Here is a 12,951-nt window from a genome sequence, read left to right as displayed (position 1 = left end):
CATCCTGTGAGTGAGGGATGCTTGTCATAGCAGATGCACAGGACCCTAGTGAAGCTTCTAACACCAGCCATACAAAGATTCAGGCCTTTGAGTCCCAGCTGTTCTTGCCTCCCACTCTGGACTGGTGGGTACTAGTATTCCTTAGGGATCTTCCTACCATTCTTCCTTGTCTCATCTCACTCTTCCTTGCTGGTTAAAACTTTTTTTATGGAAAAAAAAAGTATAATTTCATATCTGCATTAGACTATAGGTTTACCAAAGATTATTTCATGCCTTCCCTGCTCTCCAGCCTCCTGATTAAGCCAGGGAATCACTATCATTGTACACATGAAAAAACTAAAGCAAAAGAAGGCCATTGACTTTCAAGATACCTGTACGAAGCAGGTCCTGGGTGGGACTGGAACCCCAGGGCTTGCCTGCTGTTCATCTGTGAAGTGCCCTTAGCAAGTACTTGTTGAATTCTTGCGTATACCAGTCAGGCCTCAATCCCAGATACACTGTATGAGCAAAGCTGCACAAGTCTCTACCCTCCTAGAGCATGTGTGCTATCAAAACACTGAAACCAAAGAAATGCAGATTTGAGTGAAACATTTTCAAATTCAAGGGCTGCAGTCTTTAACTGTTTAACAGCGCACTTAGCCACACAGATTACTCTAGAACATTTTGGGGCATCTTTAGGACTTTCTACCATTGTGAAAATGAAAGGGTTAAATGAAACGTGATCCTCCTTAGCCTGCAACTAGCAGGATATGATCTTTTTTTCTTTTTTTTTTCTTAAATTTAAAAAAAAAAAAAGTGCTTTTATTAATCACAGATGTCCAGACTTACAGACTGGGAGTAGAAAGAGATTTCTCTTCTCCCAATAGTTCTGGCACTGTGTGTGTTCACATGGCGAAATCCTTTCCTGTTTGGGGCTTGGGGTCAGCATTCTTGCTTCTCCCCACTTCTTTAGCTTTTTTCCTTTTTTTAAAGAAGAAAATCTGGCATCAACTTTGCATGAACTCTGACTTCAATAAAGAAGCTGTCCATGAAATGAGGATTTTCCCTCTGAATATCAGAATAGAAAAAGTTTAATTAATTAGCTTTCCTGGGGCTCCATGATTTTTTCACTGCACACCTGACCATTTTTTAGGCAGATAGTATCTCTTTATGTTGAAGTCTGCTTTGTTCTCTTAATATGGGACGAATTATCTTTAAAATGAAATGAAGTAATTTAAGTTGTTTCATTCATCCATTTTTAGTATTTCCCAGACACCATGCCAGGCCTTTGATTACAAACCTGATTCCTATAGTCAGGGAACTCTGATTTATATACAGGCAGTGTTCCCAGGTTCTACACAATCACCAGCATGGTTGGGCACCTCAGCCATCCCTCATTTGTAAATAACACATTACCACTTATAATAAAGCCAGTCCATTCCCGTTGTTTCCTCTAGTCCAGTTACAACCTCTTGAGGTGGGAAAACAGGAGTGCCACGGCATCAGCTGGGTTCACAGCTGTCCAGTACAAGAGCCTGGCTCAGACGCAGGCCCCCTGCAGAGCACAGGGTCCTTTGTGACAGCCCTCATTCTCCTTTGGATGCTGAGTCCATGGGTTCAAAAGCCCACTCTCAAACCATGTGTGGCATGGACTGAAGGCCTTCTCTGCAGACAAGAAAGCTCATGATGGGTAGGAAAGCAGAATTTGAGCGTTGACTTTCTCCTGCAGAGGTTGACCTTGAGGGGAAGGCCAAAGTCAAGCAAATAAGAGTGGGAAATGAACAAATGGATGAGTCTCCCATGGTGACTCCTCTGCCCCTGAACAACGCCTCCCTGATGGGTACTGTTGATGTGCGCCTAGCCTGGGCTCTTCCCTGTGAGAGAGCATTACAAAGCATGCAAGGGTGAGCGCCAGGCCCTGGAGGGTAGCCTTGGTCTGCTCTGATTGTCATCTGAGAAGTCCATAACTCACAAACTCAGGAACTGGATTAAAATTAGGTGCCTTTTATAGTTCATCACAAAACTGATCAGGATATACCACTAACTCAGGACATCATTGTTCAGAGTGATCGACTGACATTGTCAAAGTGGTATGCTTGGGCTGGATAAAGAGAAACAGACAAACAGCCTGTAGCTGATTCATTTGTCCATCCCTCCCCCCATTTGTCATCAGGGGTATGCAAGGCAGTCTGCTGGCAGCTGAGCATGTAGCTGTTAAACAGACCAGACATGGCACCCACCCACACAAGCCTGGAATCTGTTCTTGGTCCACCTCCCATCCTGACAGTTACTCAGCTAGACAAAAAGTGTCACAAGCTGGTAATATAAGGTTCTGATCATAGGATTCTTCTCCTGAGGATCACTCTTGACCTGCCTGTCCACAATCGGATCTTTAGCAGACAGGAGGAAGGGAGTACACGCCTCAGGGTTTACCAGGCAGCGGACACTTGGGCCCCCATACACACAGCATTGGAACCTCTTCTGAGAAAGACAACTGTGTGCAATCAGTAATTTAAGACATTTTCAAGGAGACTGAGAACTTAAAACTCTAGGGTTTTTGTGAGATTAATGCTTATCTTGTGTCCAGTAACATTGGAGATTTTTATATTCACTAGAGATATCATTAGGGCATGTGATTTAATTCAAAATTTGCAACAATGAAGTTGACCTGGTGGGGAAAGTCTGTTCTTCAAGTAACTAAAATTAATAGCAGATACTTTTTTCATTCTATTAATGATTCTTTTGTTTAAATAATTGTTAAGTCTTTAAGCTTAATATTTATGCCAGTGAAGAGCAGATACTTAGGCTGTTATAGTCCACTGATTTAGGCAAAAGGAATTTCTATAATGAAAAGAAAAACAATTTATTGGTTTACCAGTATCCAGAAGGACAAAGAATTGAACATTATTGTTATAGAGAGAGCAGTTGTCATTTATCTATTTATAGTTATTTTGGAGGGGTTTTTTTTTCCATTACTGATCACCAAAATGATGACTAATATATCAGGGTTACATAGAATATCTGCTAATCTTAGAGAGAAGTGAAGACATTTTCTCTCTACATTTTCAGACTTCTGTAACAAAATGGTTTTCAAAGTGAAATTTGAAAAGTAACGAAATTTCCTTCTTTGATCATAATGGCTGCTAGCACTGCCAACATTTTTCTAAACCCTGTGCATACCAGTGAAATGAAATGGTGTCATTTTGGCAAGACTTGGTAAAGAGAGGGCTGTTTATTCCCCTCACCCAGTGGTGCTCACCCCATTGCATCCATCTGTGGCACTGATGAGTTGGACAGTGTTGGTCCACTGGTATAGGATGGACTGTTTAGGCCACAGCCAGGAAAGCAGGAACCTGCTGCCCAAGGAGCAAAGAATCAAGCCTGTTTAGCTGAGCCCGACAGAGACACTGGGAAATGATGTATCTAATTTCTTTCTGGTTTTGAACCAGCCACTTTCCCGGGCAAGGCTAAAATGCCCTGAGAATGATCCTTGTAAACCCATCCGGGTTCCACACAGCATTATTAATTGATTGCAGTTGATCCCGGTATGGTGCAGAGGCCCACAGGACCCCCTGGGGAGTAGAGACGTCTGCATCCCTGCCTAACCACACACTCTCTTCCAAGCCCTCTCTCTCACTTCTTTGTAACCCTGCAAATCCAGGTGGACAAAGCGGTCTGATCAGAATTTCTGGTAGGCATCCTTTTTTTACTTGGAGTTCATAATACGTGCAGTATTACTCCCATGCCAAGCCCGCCAAATTTTCACGTTTAGGCTCAAAAGATTCTGTGAACTTGATTTTCTGGGTTCGGTGGATTCTTCATTATTTCTGATAAGCAAGAATTCTCCTCCTGAACATTAATACTCACCTTTGACTTAGTTATATTAAAGTGGGCCTTGGTCTTTTTTTGTCCCTCCCCCAGTTCATCTCAGGCACAGTGGGGATTCCTCCTCATCTGTTTCAGCCCATCTAGGATGTCTCCCAGCCTCTGCCTGTGTGTCACCTTCATAGTTTGTCTTGTGCAGTTGTTCAGCTTAGAGGGTACCTGTCAAAGAAGTTACTGTCCTGAAGATATGAGCTCACTGTTTGTGCAGGCTGGTGACTCCTGCACAACGTATCTTCTGGCATGTGGGTTTTCCAGAAACCCCCCTTTCTTTGTCCTTCCTGTTGTCACTACATGATGTGCCAGGCATTGTGTGAGTCCCTGGGTAGACACCAGGTAGCAGGACAGACAAGGACGCTGCCCTTGTAGAACTTACTGTCTGACCTCACTGAGTGCCTCTGGCCCAGCTTTGTCAGATGCCCCTCCCCCACGGGGCCTTCCTTGATTCCTCCTCCTGGTATTGATGGGGTTTGCAACTGGCCTAGAGCACATAATAATTACATGATCCAGAAAACACTATGCGGCAGGGTCCTTAGCTAAAGAAACTCCAACCAAGGCCGAGCTAAGGCCTCCGTTCTGAAATCTGTTATCTACCCCAGGTCAGCACAGTGTCAGTGCTTTAAAAAGTCTTCACTGAGGGCTGGGGATGTGGCTCAGGCGGTAGCTTGCCTGGCATGCGTGCGTCATGCATCCCGGGTTCGATCCTCAGTACCACATACCAACAAAGATGTTGTGTCCGCCGAGAACTAGAAAATAAATATTAAAAATTCTCTCTCTCTCTCTAAAAAAAAAAAAAAAAAAAAAAAGTTCATTGAATAACGTATCTTCTGGCATGTGGCTTTTCCAAAAACCCCCCTTTCTTTGTCCTTCCTGTTGTCACTACACCTAGAGCCCTGAGCTGGGGGCTGTGTTGGCCTCCTTTGCCCTTTGTTGTAAGTAAATACCTGAGCAGGTGCTGAGGAAGAGTTGGCTTCATGGTATTATACCTCCTGCCTTTCCAGACCCTACCAAAGGAAAATGGTCTAATGTGGAAATGTTTTAATAACTGTCATTAAAAATGTTAAATATGCATGAAAAATACACACACCGTGTGTGTTTGTGTGTGTGTTTGTGTGTGTGTGTGTGCATATGTGCATAGGCAGGGGAGAATATTATTACTTCTTAACAGATATTGATTAATTTTGAAACAAAATCTGCCTTGAAGAGAAATCTAGCTTTTTAAGAATGAGTGATTTTGCTTCAAATGCATCACCTGTTTATGGAAGATTATAACCTATACCAGCCTGTGTCTTGGGCCAGGGTAGAACAGGACAGCAATTAGAAAGGCATTGGCTGTCTAGGCAAGTGTCTGGGGTTCTTAGTGGGAAGCGCTCTTGACTCTACATGTAATCGCAGTGTTGGCAGGGATTAGTTCTCTTGCTTTTAACTACAGCAAGTAATGATCTCTACCTCAGAGGTGAAGATGTCTAATATAGGTGTATGTATAAAATAATATTTTCAAAGATTAGCTTTAATATGCTTTTAAGACTTCAAAAGATTTAGGAAAATAACAAACACAGTGAGCTTTGGCCATGCTTACCATTCCATTTCCTGATGTGAAGCATTGTATTCCATATCACTGTTGCTCAGGAAGAGGCTGCAAGGTGTTCACTGTCCCTGGTTTTCAAGTTGAAAAGTAATGCCTAACTTCATGGACTTGCTGAATGTCTGCTGTTACCCAAATCTATTTTTTTTTTCGATTTGAAAACTCATCAACCCAGAGATGGCTATGTTTAATTTTTTAGTTCCAGTGAGAAGCTTAACCTGGATATATTTTCTGTAGCTCCTTCCTCCATTCAGCTTTCAGATGTGTGCTGTTTCGTTAATATTTGCCAGTATTCACCCAGACACATGAGATAACTTTGTGGAGGCAGCTGGTGAAGACACCCACCGGTGTGGTCTGGCTCTGAGCCAGAGGCCCTGGGCTGGCTCTTCAGGAAACTGACCTGCTGTTTCTTTGCCATAGTCACCAAATTTAACCTCAACACAGGCCTATTTAGATGTGTGCTGCTTGTCACAGTCTGACCAGAGCAAAACTCTATAATCATATGATATACTATAATCATATATGTATATACTTTTATTCACTGGCAGTAAGACCAACTATTACATTTCTTTGACAGAATGAGTTTACAGTTAGTAAGTTAGTAATTATGTAGCTAAAAACTTTTTTAAAATTTTTTTGTATCTTTTTTCTTGGATTTTGTTAATCAAGAAAATAGATAAAAATCCTTTTTAAAGTCTGCCCAGCAGTGTATGTGATATTTTACCCAATTGATTTTTCTTGTTGTTGTTGAAACCAACAGCACTCTACTGCTGAGCCACATCCCCAGACCTTTTAATTTTTTTATTTTGAGACAGAATCTCACTAAGCTGCCAAGGCTGTTCTCAAACTTGAAATCCTCCCGCCTTTACCTCCCGAGTTCCTGGGATTACAGGCATGTGTCACCAAGCCCTGCAATTAATGACATTTAAATCTGTGCACTAATGATACTCATCTTCAGGATTAGTGATTTGTATTATTTTTAGAGGGGGCAAAGCAACCTACAGAATCATTTCTAGCAAAACTCAAGTTTGATAAATGTGAGTGGGAACATTCGGCCCTCTAATCTTAGTTTATCCTGGAGGTAAAGCCAGTAGTTAGCTCCCAACAGTTCACCTGAGCTCTGTGCAGCTAGGGGGACAAAAGCATGTGAGCTGAATGGCACAGACTTCAGCCCCAAGGGGATTTGTGCCATGTTCAGTAAAACTCCTTCTCATTCTCTCATCCCATCAGACTCCCTCTCTGTCTCCAGTAACGATGCCAGTCCACCTGCCTCCGTAGCTTCCCTTCAGCCCCACATGATCGGGGCCCAGAGCTCTCCGGGTCCCAAGCGGCCAGGCAACACCTTGCGCAAGTGGCTTACCAGCCCAGTGCGGCGGCTGAGCAGTGGCAAGGCTGATGGGCACGTGAAGAAGCTTGCCCACAAGCACAAAAAGAGCAGGGAGGTCCGCAAGAGCACAGACGCTGGCTCGCAGAAGGACTCGGATGACAGTGCAGCCACTCCTCAGGACGAGACTGCTGAAGAGGTAGGTGTGTGTAGTGGCCACAAATCGTGGGAGGCTAGAAACCTTCTAACAGTCTCTCTTAAATTGTATTTGCTTGTCTTGTGAATAGACTGTTTGGTTTAATTAGAAATCACCAGCATCACATATCCCGAATAGTGTCTCTGTTTAGTGGACCATCAGACTCTAGGGGACAGCTTGAAAGATGACTGAACAGCTACTGCCGGTAAGCATAGTCAGACCACACATGGCTTCTGAGAAAGAAACCCTCAAGGCCGTCAGCCGCCAAGGTCCATGCCTTTAGGCAGGGGTCCTGTGGGAGGGACCTCAGCCCTCTCCTTACTCAGTCCCCCTACAGTGTCTACAGAGGATGTCAGCAGTCCCTGAGGTTACGCACTGAACACCCTTGCAGCTTTTTGTAAGGAAAGCTCTAATTTTAGATCTGTAAGGGCTTGTGGAGTTCAGCATCATCCAGTTATTATTTGTACCTTACATCTTGTCCTGAGTTGGAAATATCCAGTCAGTTTCCTTTGCTGACTGAGTAGTAAACACTGCATTATTCCCATGTCACCAAATGTAAGAGGGTGTAGGTCAGACAGGACTGTTTTTGTTTTGTCCAGGGACCTTTAAATTACAAGGAAAGAAACAATTCCTTCGTGCTGGGGCTGTAGCTCAGTGACAGAGCACTTGCCTAGCATGTGAGAGCCCTGGGTTCAATCCTCAACACCACTTAAAAATAAATAAATGAAATAAAGGTATTGTGTCCATCTACAACTAAAAAATATATATATTTTTTAAAAGAAACAATTTCTTCACAATCCCTGAGATAGTCTTCAGTGCTGGATAGTCTTCAGTGAGGCTCCCACAAAGTTGTTAACTTGACCTTTCCCAAATTTCACACAGGCTAAAAAAAAAAAAAGAAAAGGCAGAAAGAAATAGACTCAGAGTTGTATATTTCATTGATTGGCAAACATGTGTTTTCTGCCATTACTGCTGTTTTTTTCCTGGGTGTATTTTTGCCACTGGTTTTTACTGGAGTAGATGGATCATTATGTACTTATATATCTTGTTTTATAAATTTATGTCCTCATAGTAGAGCTAAAATGGAATGTTTTTTATAAGCAAGAATAGAAGGAAATATGATTCATATTCTTAAAAAGCACCTTGGATTATATTTCTTATGCCCTTATTATTCCTGTGAATTTTATTCTAACAAGTTACCAAAAATGACTGTGTGGTTTAGACTTTGGTTGTGGTTTAGACTTTCGTTTTTTTATTTATTTGGCTTCTTGGAGTTGGGGTGAGTTTTGAGCCTAAAAAGATATGCTGGCAGTCCCTTCAGATAACATGGGTGTGGCTCTTCTGTCATCCTAATCAGCAAACAAAATAGTAGATTGCAGCAAAGGAATACAAATTAAAGTCAGAAAGAGCCTGTTCCTGATTTCTGCCGCCCCACTTTCTGTCCTCACTGTGCTCTTCCAGTTCGCCACGCAGGTCCCAGCATCTGAACACTGGAAGTCACAGTTTAGAATGTAACAAGCAAATATTGGTTTGATTTCAGAGAGGCCGGAATGAGGGCCTCAGCAGCGGCACGCTCTCTAAATCCTCTTCGTCAGGCATGCAGAGCTGTGGAGAAGAAGAAGGGGAGGAGGGGGCCGATGCTGTGCCACTCCCCCCACCCATGGCTATCCAGCAGCACAGCCTCCTTCAGCCGGACTCGCAGGATGACAAGGTAAAGGGCCAACCCAGGACATCTATGCCAGGGGCAGGGGCCCTTTCAGTAGCCGCTCCACACAGCTCCATTTCAGGAGCTGGGGCAGCCTGGAACTTTCCCAGGTACAGTCAGCCTGCTGGTGCCCAAGAGTATGATAAGCAAATCCATGTAGAATAAGCACTAGGCCAACATATGAGTTTCTAATGCCCATATGAATATATAAATATGTTCAGTGCATTTTAATGATGCTTTAGTAATTGCTGCCTTTAATTTTTAAATTTCTTAATATATTGATAAGAGCCTCTGAGAGAACAATCCAAAGTTCCATGCAATCTGCCTTTTTGCAGCATCAAGGGAATAATAGGCTACTGGGAGGCATTTTTTCACAGAGGTTTCTGTTTAAAATAAGATTGGGTGGTTGTCCGTTTAGTTTTCCAACATGCCAATCATGTTCATAGGATCATTGTAGTAGAGTGTGGGCATGGTTATCAAAGAGTGGGAATCAGCTGAGAGCCATGAGTCTCCTCTTTGGAGCCCCCTGCACATTTAGTGACTAGGCATGTAAATCGTTTTTTCCCTGAGTTCTTTCTTAATCTTGTTTTGTCCATCCCAGTTGTAGAACCCTAAAAATAAAATGTCTAGCTTGCTCATCCTCTCCAGACTGCTAACCCCAGTGTGCCCCTTGCAGTTATCAGGTTTTGAAAATCATGCTGTAAAGCCATTCCCTTGTTTTAATTTTAGCAATTTGCTGGGTTTTAATTTTGACAGTTTCTGAGTAAAAAAATGTATTGTCAACATTTTATGCCTCCCATTCTTTCCCTCTCTTCTTCCTTACCTTTGTTGTCAGTATTGGCACAGTTGCTTGCTGGATCATCCTGTATTTGATGACCTAGGATCTAACACAGCCCATGATTGACAGTTGTGAGGCTGCATCCAATCACGTAGTCTTAACCCAAGGCAGACATTTCCACAGCCCATTCTTGAAGGACTTTACGCCCTCCTCCTTTTTTAGCACACAGTCCATGCCAGGCACAATAAGAATGCCACGGGTCTGGAGCAGTAGTTGTGAACTGCAGATCTGAACCTGGGCTGGGTCCCTGGAGTTTTACATATAGGCCCCGAGCTGTGCAGCAGAGGAAGGGGAGGAGGGCCTGAGGTGAGAGAGGCCTCAGCCCCTGCACGTTCAGTGGCTAGCCTGGAAATGGAACTGTGGGACAGTTTTCTCACAGTGCCTAAGCTGCTTTTTAACACTCTAAACTATACCTTTTTAAAAAGTAGAAAACTAAAATTTCTTGAATTTGGGTGGTTATCCAAACAATGAGAGACCAGACTTTGTTGATTTATTCACCAACTAAGGGAGTGGTTTTTTTTCTGTGTAAAGAGCCAATTGCACTATATTCTCGTTGGCTAGAATCATTTATTGGCTCCCGTGTTACCTCATTGGGTATTATCAGTAGCAGTTTTCATTTACAGAAATCTGTAGTGATGTTCCCAGTTTATTATCTTGTGACTAATTTTTTGTTTTGTTCTGTTTTCTCTTTTTGTGAACTTTCACGGCAGCATTATGTTGATTTGTGTTCTGTGTCTGTTTTGGCTCAGTTTCCTTACCTTTCCATTTGAATTTTTTCTTTGTTTTCTTCACCCCATATTCCAAATTTCATTAGACCAAACCAACATTTGTTTTGTAAAGTGCATATTTTGATCCACATATGTAACAGCCTCTTGTAAACGTATAAATCTGTATCTGTCTACCGTGAGAAATGCATCGCTAGGACAGCTAGCCATGTGTCGCATGCATCTCTGCTGTCCTTAATATGAAGCAAGGTTCATATTACTTATGCCCCTCTTCTAGTTCCCAGCTAATCAACGGTGCAAGTAATCTGCAAACACAGTGTGTTTGCCAATTACTGAGACTCGAACTTAGTAGCCCCTCCCTCAGATTTCCTTACTGTCAACCCTGTTACACCCTCGATTCTAGCCATAAGTGGCATCTGATAGCTTGTGAGGCCTCAGCTCTCCTGTACTCTGCACTAATCATTGGGGATATGGATGGCACAGAAAATGGTGAGCTTGTCCCCCTCTCTTCCCTGTCTGGTCACCGTACCCTGGCTCCTCTTTTCTTGTTTTTGTTTTATTTTTCTCAGTCCCTAAACATAGTAAAGCCATTGTTGGTATTCCTGAGTAGACCTTAAGCCTCTCACTTCTCCATTGGCCAGATTCTGTTTCCTTCTCCTTATCCCAGAGCTCAGCCAGCAGTGTGGACATTACAGCTAGGGTACTCCCATGCCCAGTCACCTTTCTGAAAAGCATTATGATGTTACATGACTGCAGATTAAAAACAGACATTGTCTGCTTTCCACATGTATCCCAGACAGGTTTTATTTAATGTCTCATGTCAGAATATTGTAAATTTTAAAGGATAACTCTAAATAAATGCAAACAAAGACAAACTTGTGGTCTTTTTGTCTGGAATTACTTTTAATAGAGAGATGGAGCTTGCAGGGGAATTCACTGACTGTCCAGTTACTAATGTGAGACTACCCCTCCCCCTTTTCTTTTTCTTAACTTCTATAGGCCTCTTCTCGATTACTAGTCCGCCCCACCAGCTCCGAAACTCCAAGCGCAGCCGAACTTGTCAGTGCAATCGAGGAACTCGTGAAGAGCAAGATGGTAAGGCTTCCAGGAAAGTCAGATTTGGAAGCTGCTTTCAGTGCTATGTGCAGATGGGTTTACTTTCACCCAGGTATTGCTCTGGTCTGCAGAATATGACTGTGTCCCAAGACCACCCTCACTTCTGACCAAAAGCAAGTTTAGAGGTTCCCACAGCCACCCTCATGTTCACCAGTATCTTTGAAGGACTCACAGAACTCCAGAAAGCCAGTATTTCCACAGATGCAGTTTAACGTGTGAAAGAACACATAATAAAATCAGCCCACAGGTGACCATGTAGTCCAGGAGAGTGTTCTGTGGCAGAACTGAGTTCTCCACATGCAAGCCATGCAAAGTGATGCACAGTGTTGCCAGCTGCAGCTTCTCCCCTGAGCCTCAAGGGTTCACACTTTCTCACTGGGCTCAGTCACATACACATGGTCAACTGCTCAAATGGCTGGCCTTAGCTTCCTGCCTTTCCAAAGTCTGAGACACCATGTGATCCAGAATCCCCACCAAAAGTCATGTTGTTAGCGCAGACTGTTGGCCTTGACCCAAGTCCCGCCCCCCAGCAGACCCCTTGTTATCAGCTCAGCACCTCCTTTGGGGCTAGGCTAATCCCTCACTGCTCACACCTTCACCGCAGTGGTAGCAAGAGTGGACAGCTCTGTCCTGTTTGAAGATGCGCTCAGAGTCAGTGGCACCCTAGATTTGTTCACAGCTTTCTTTGGCAGGCGCCGATATTCTTTTGGGGAGTTTCAATCCCTAAGAGAAAAGTATTTACAGTATTCCTTAAGGGATTTATTAGTGACCTCTGTGTTTTCAGTTGATCCCTCTAAATTCATTTGCTAAAAACCCCAAATTAAATTGATTCTTTGAAATTAGACCAGGCACATGTTGCTTCTGATTCAAATTCATTAGTTTCTCCTTCTTTAATTTCTTAATGATGAAATGGGAAAGCTACCAGTGATAACAACTTTTTTACATCAGTGTATTCTACTATCCCTGTCAAGATTTTTAACATCTTCTGAAAGCCATCCCTCCCAAAGTTGAAAATCTTCAACCTCTCACACATGTTCATTCTCCAGAGGTGACCACTATGCAATTTGACTTGTTTCCTTCTAGATATTTTTCTTGTGAGTACATGCAAATACCTCTTCCCTTTGATAACTGTATACTATTCCATTTCATGAATGCCATGGTGGTAATACCACTGAAGGCTTACTCTAAACCAGTTACTATTCTAAGTGCAAGTACATATTAATTTGTACAATCTTCACAACAACCCTATGAGATAAGCATGCACTACTGTTATCCCATTTTACAGGTGAGGAAACTGGGGCGTTCAGAATGCTTGAAACTTTTATTAACTACAAGGGTCAGAGATATGATCGCTATAATTTACTTAAACAAATTCCTAATATGTGTTTGTCTCCATTTTTTCACTACTATGAACATCCACATTCGTCACTACACTATAAACATCCTTATCATGTATGATTATATCTGTAGGCTAAATTTCCATTATCAGAATTGCTAGATCAAAGAGAGTACCTCTTCAGTTTAGCAAGTTAACTTCCTGCATTTGGGTGTTAACTATGTACCAGATATGTCATGACCATTTCTTCTCTCACCCCTAAACA

At 42.7% G+C, this 12,951-nt stretch overlaps 1 protein-coding gene across 8 annotated transcripts in view; it reads left to right on the top strand.

Moving 5' to 3' along the window:
* Trio (trio Rho guanine nucleotide exchange factor) overlaps positions 1-12,951 on the top strand; it is a 331,000-nt gene that overhangs the window by 281,914 nt on the left and 36,135 nt on the right. For 7 of the 8 annotated variants that reach the window (XM_078018036.1, XM_078018031.1, XM_078018037.1 and 4 more), the window contains 3 exons: positions 6,677-6,969; positions 8,507-8,677; positions 11,234-11,329. In XM_078018036.1, coding sequence (XP_077874162.1) covers positions 6,677-6,969; positions 8,507-8,677; positions 11,234-11,329 — 560 coding nt within the window. Of the gene's footprint in view, positions 1-6,676; positions 6,970-8,506; positions 8,678-10,219; positions 10,706-11,233; positions 11,330-12,951 lie in introns of those variants that run through there. The other variant, XM_078018056.1, reaches the window with a different exon arrangement.

This window comes from Ictidomys tridecemlineatus, chromosome 1, assembly GCF_052094955.1.
Source record: "Ictidomys tridecemlineatus isolate mIctTri1 chromosome 1, mIctTri1.hap1, whole genome shotgun sequence".
Classification (NCBI taxonomy): domain Eukaryota; kingdom Metazoa; phylum Chordata; class Mammalia; order Rodentia; family Sciuridae; genus Ictidomys; species Ictidomys tridecemlineatus.
This window is presented reverse-complemented; position numbering and strand designations above follow the sequence as displayed.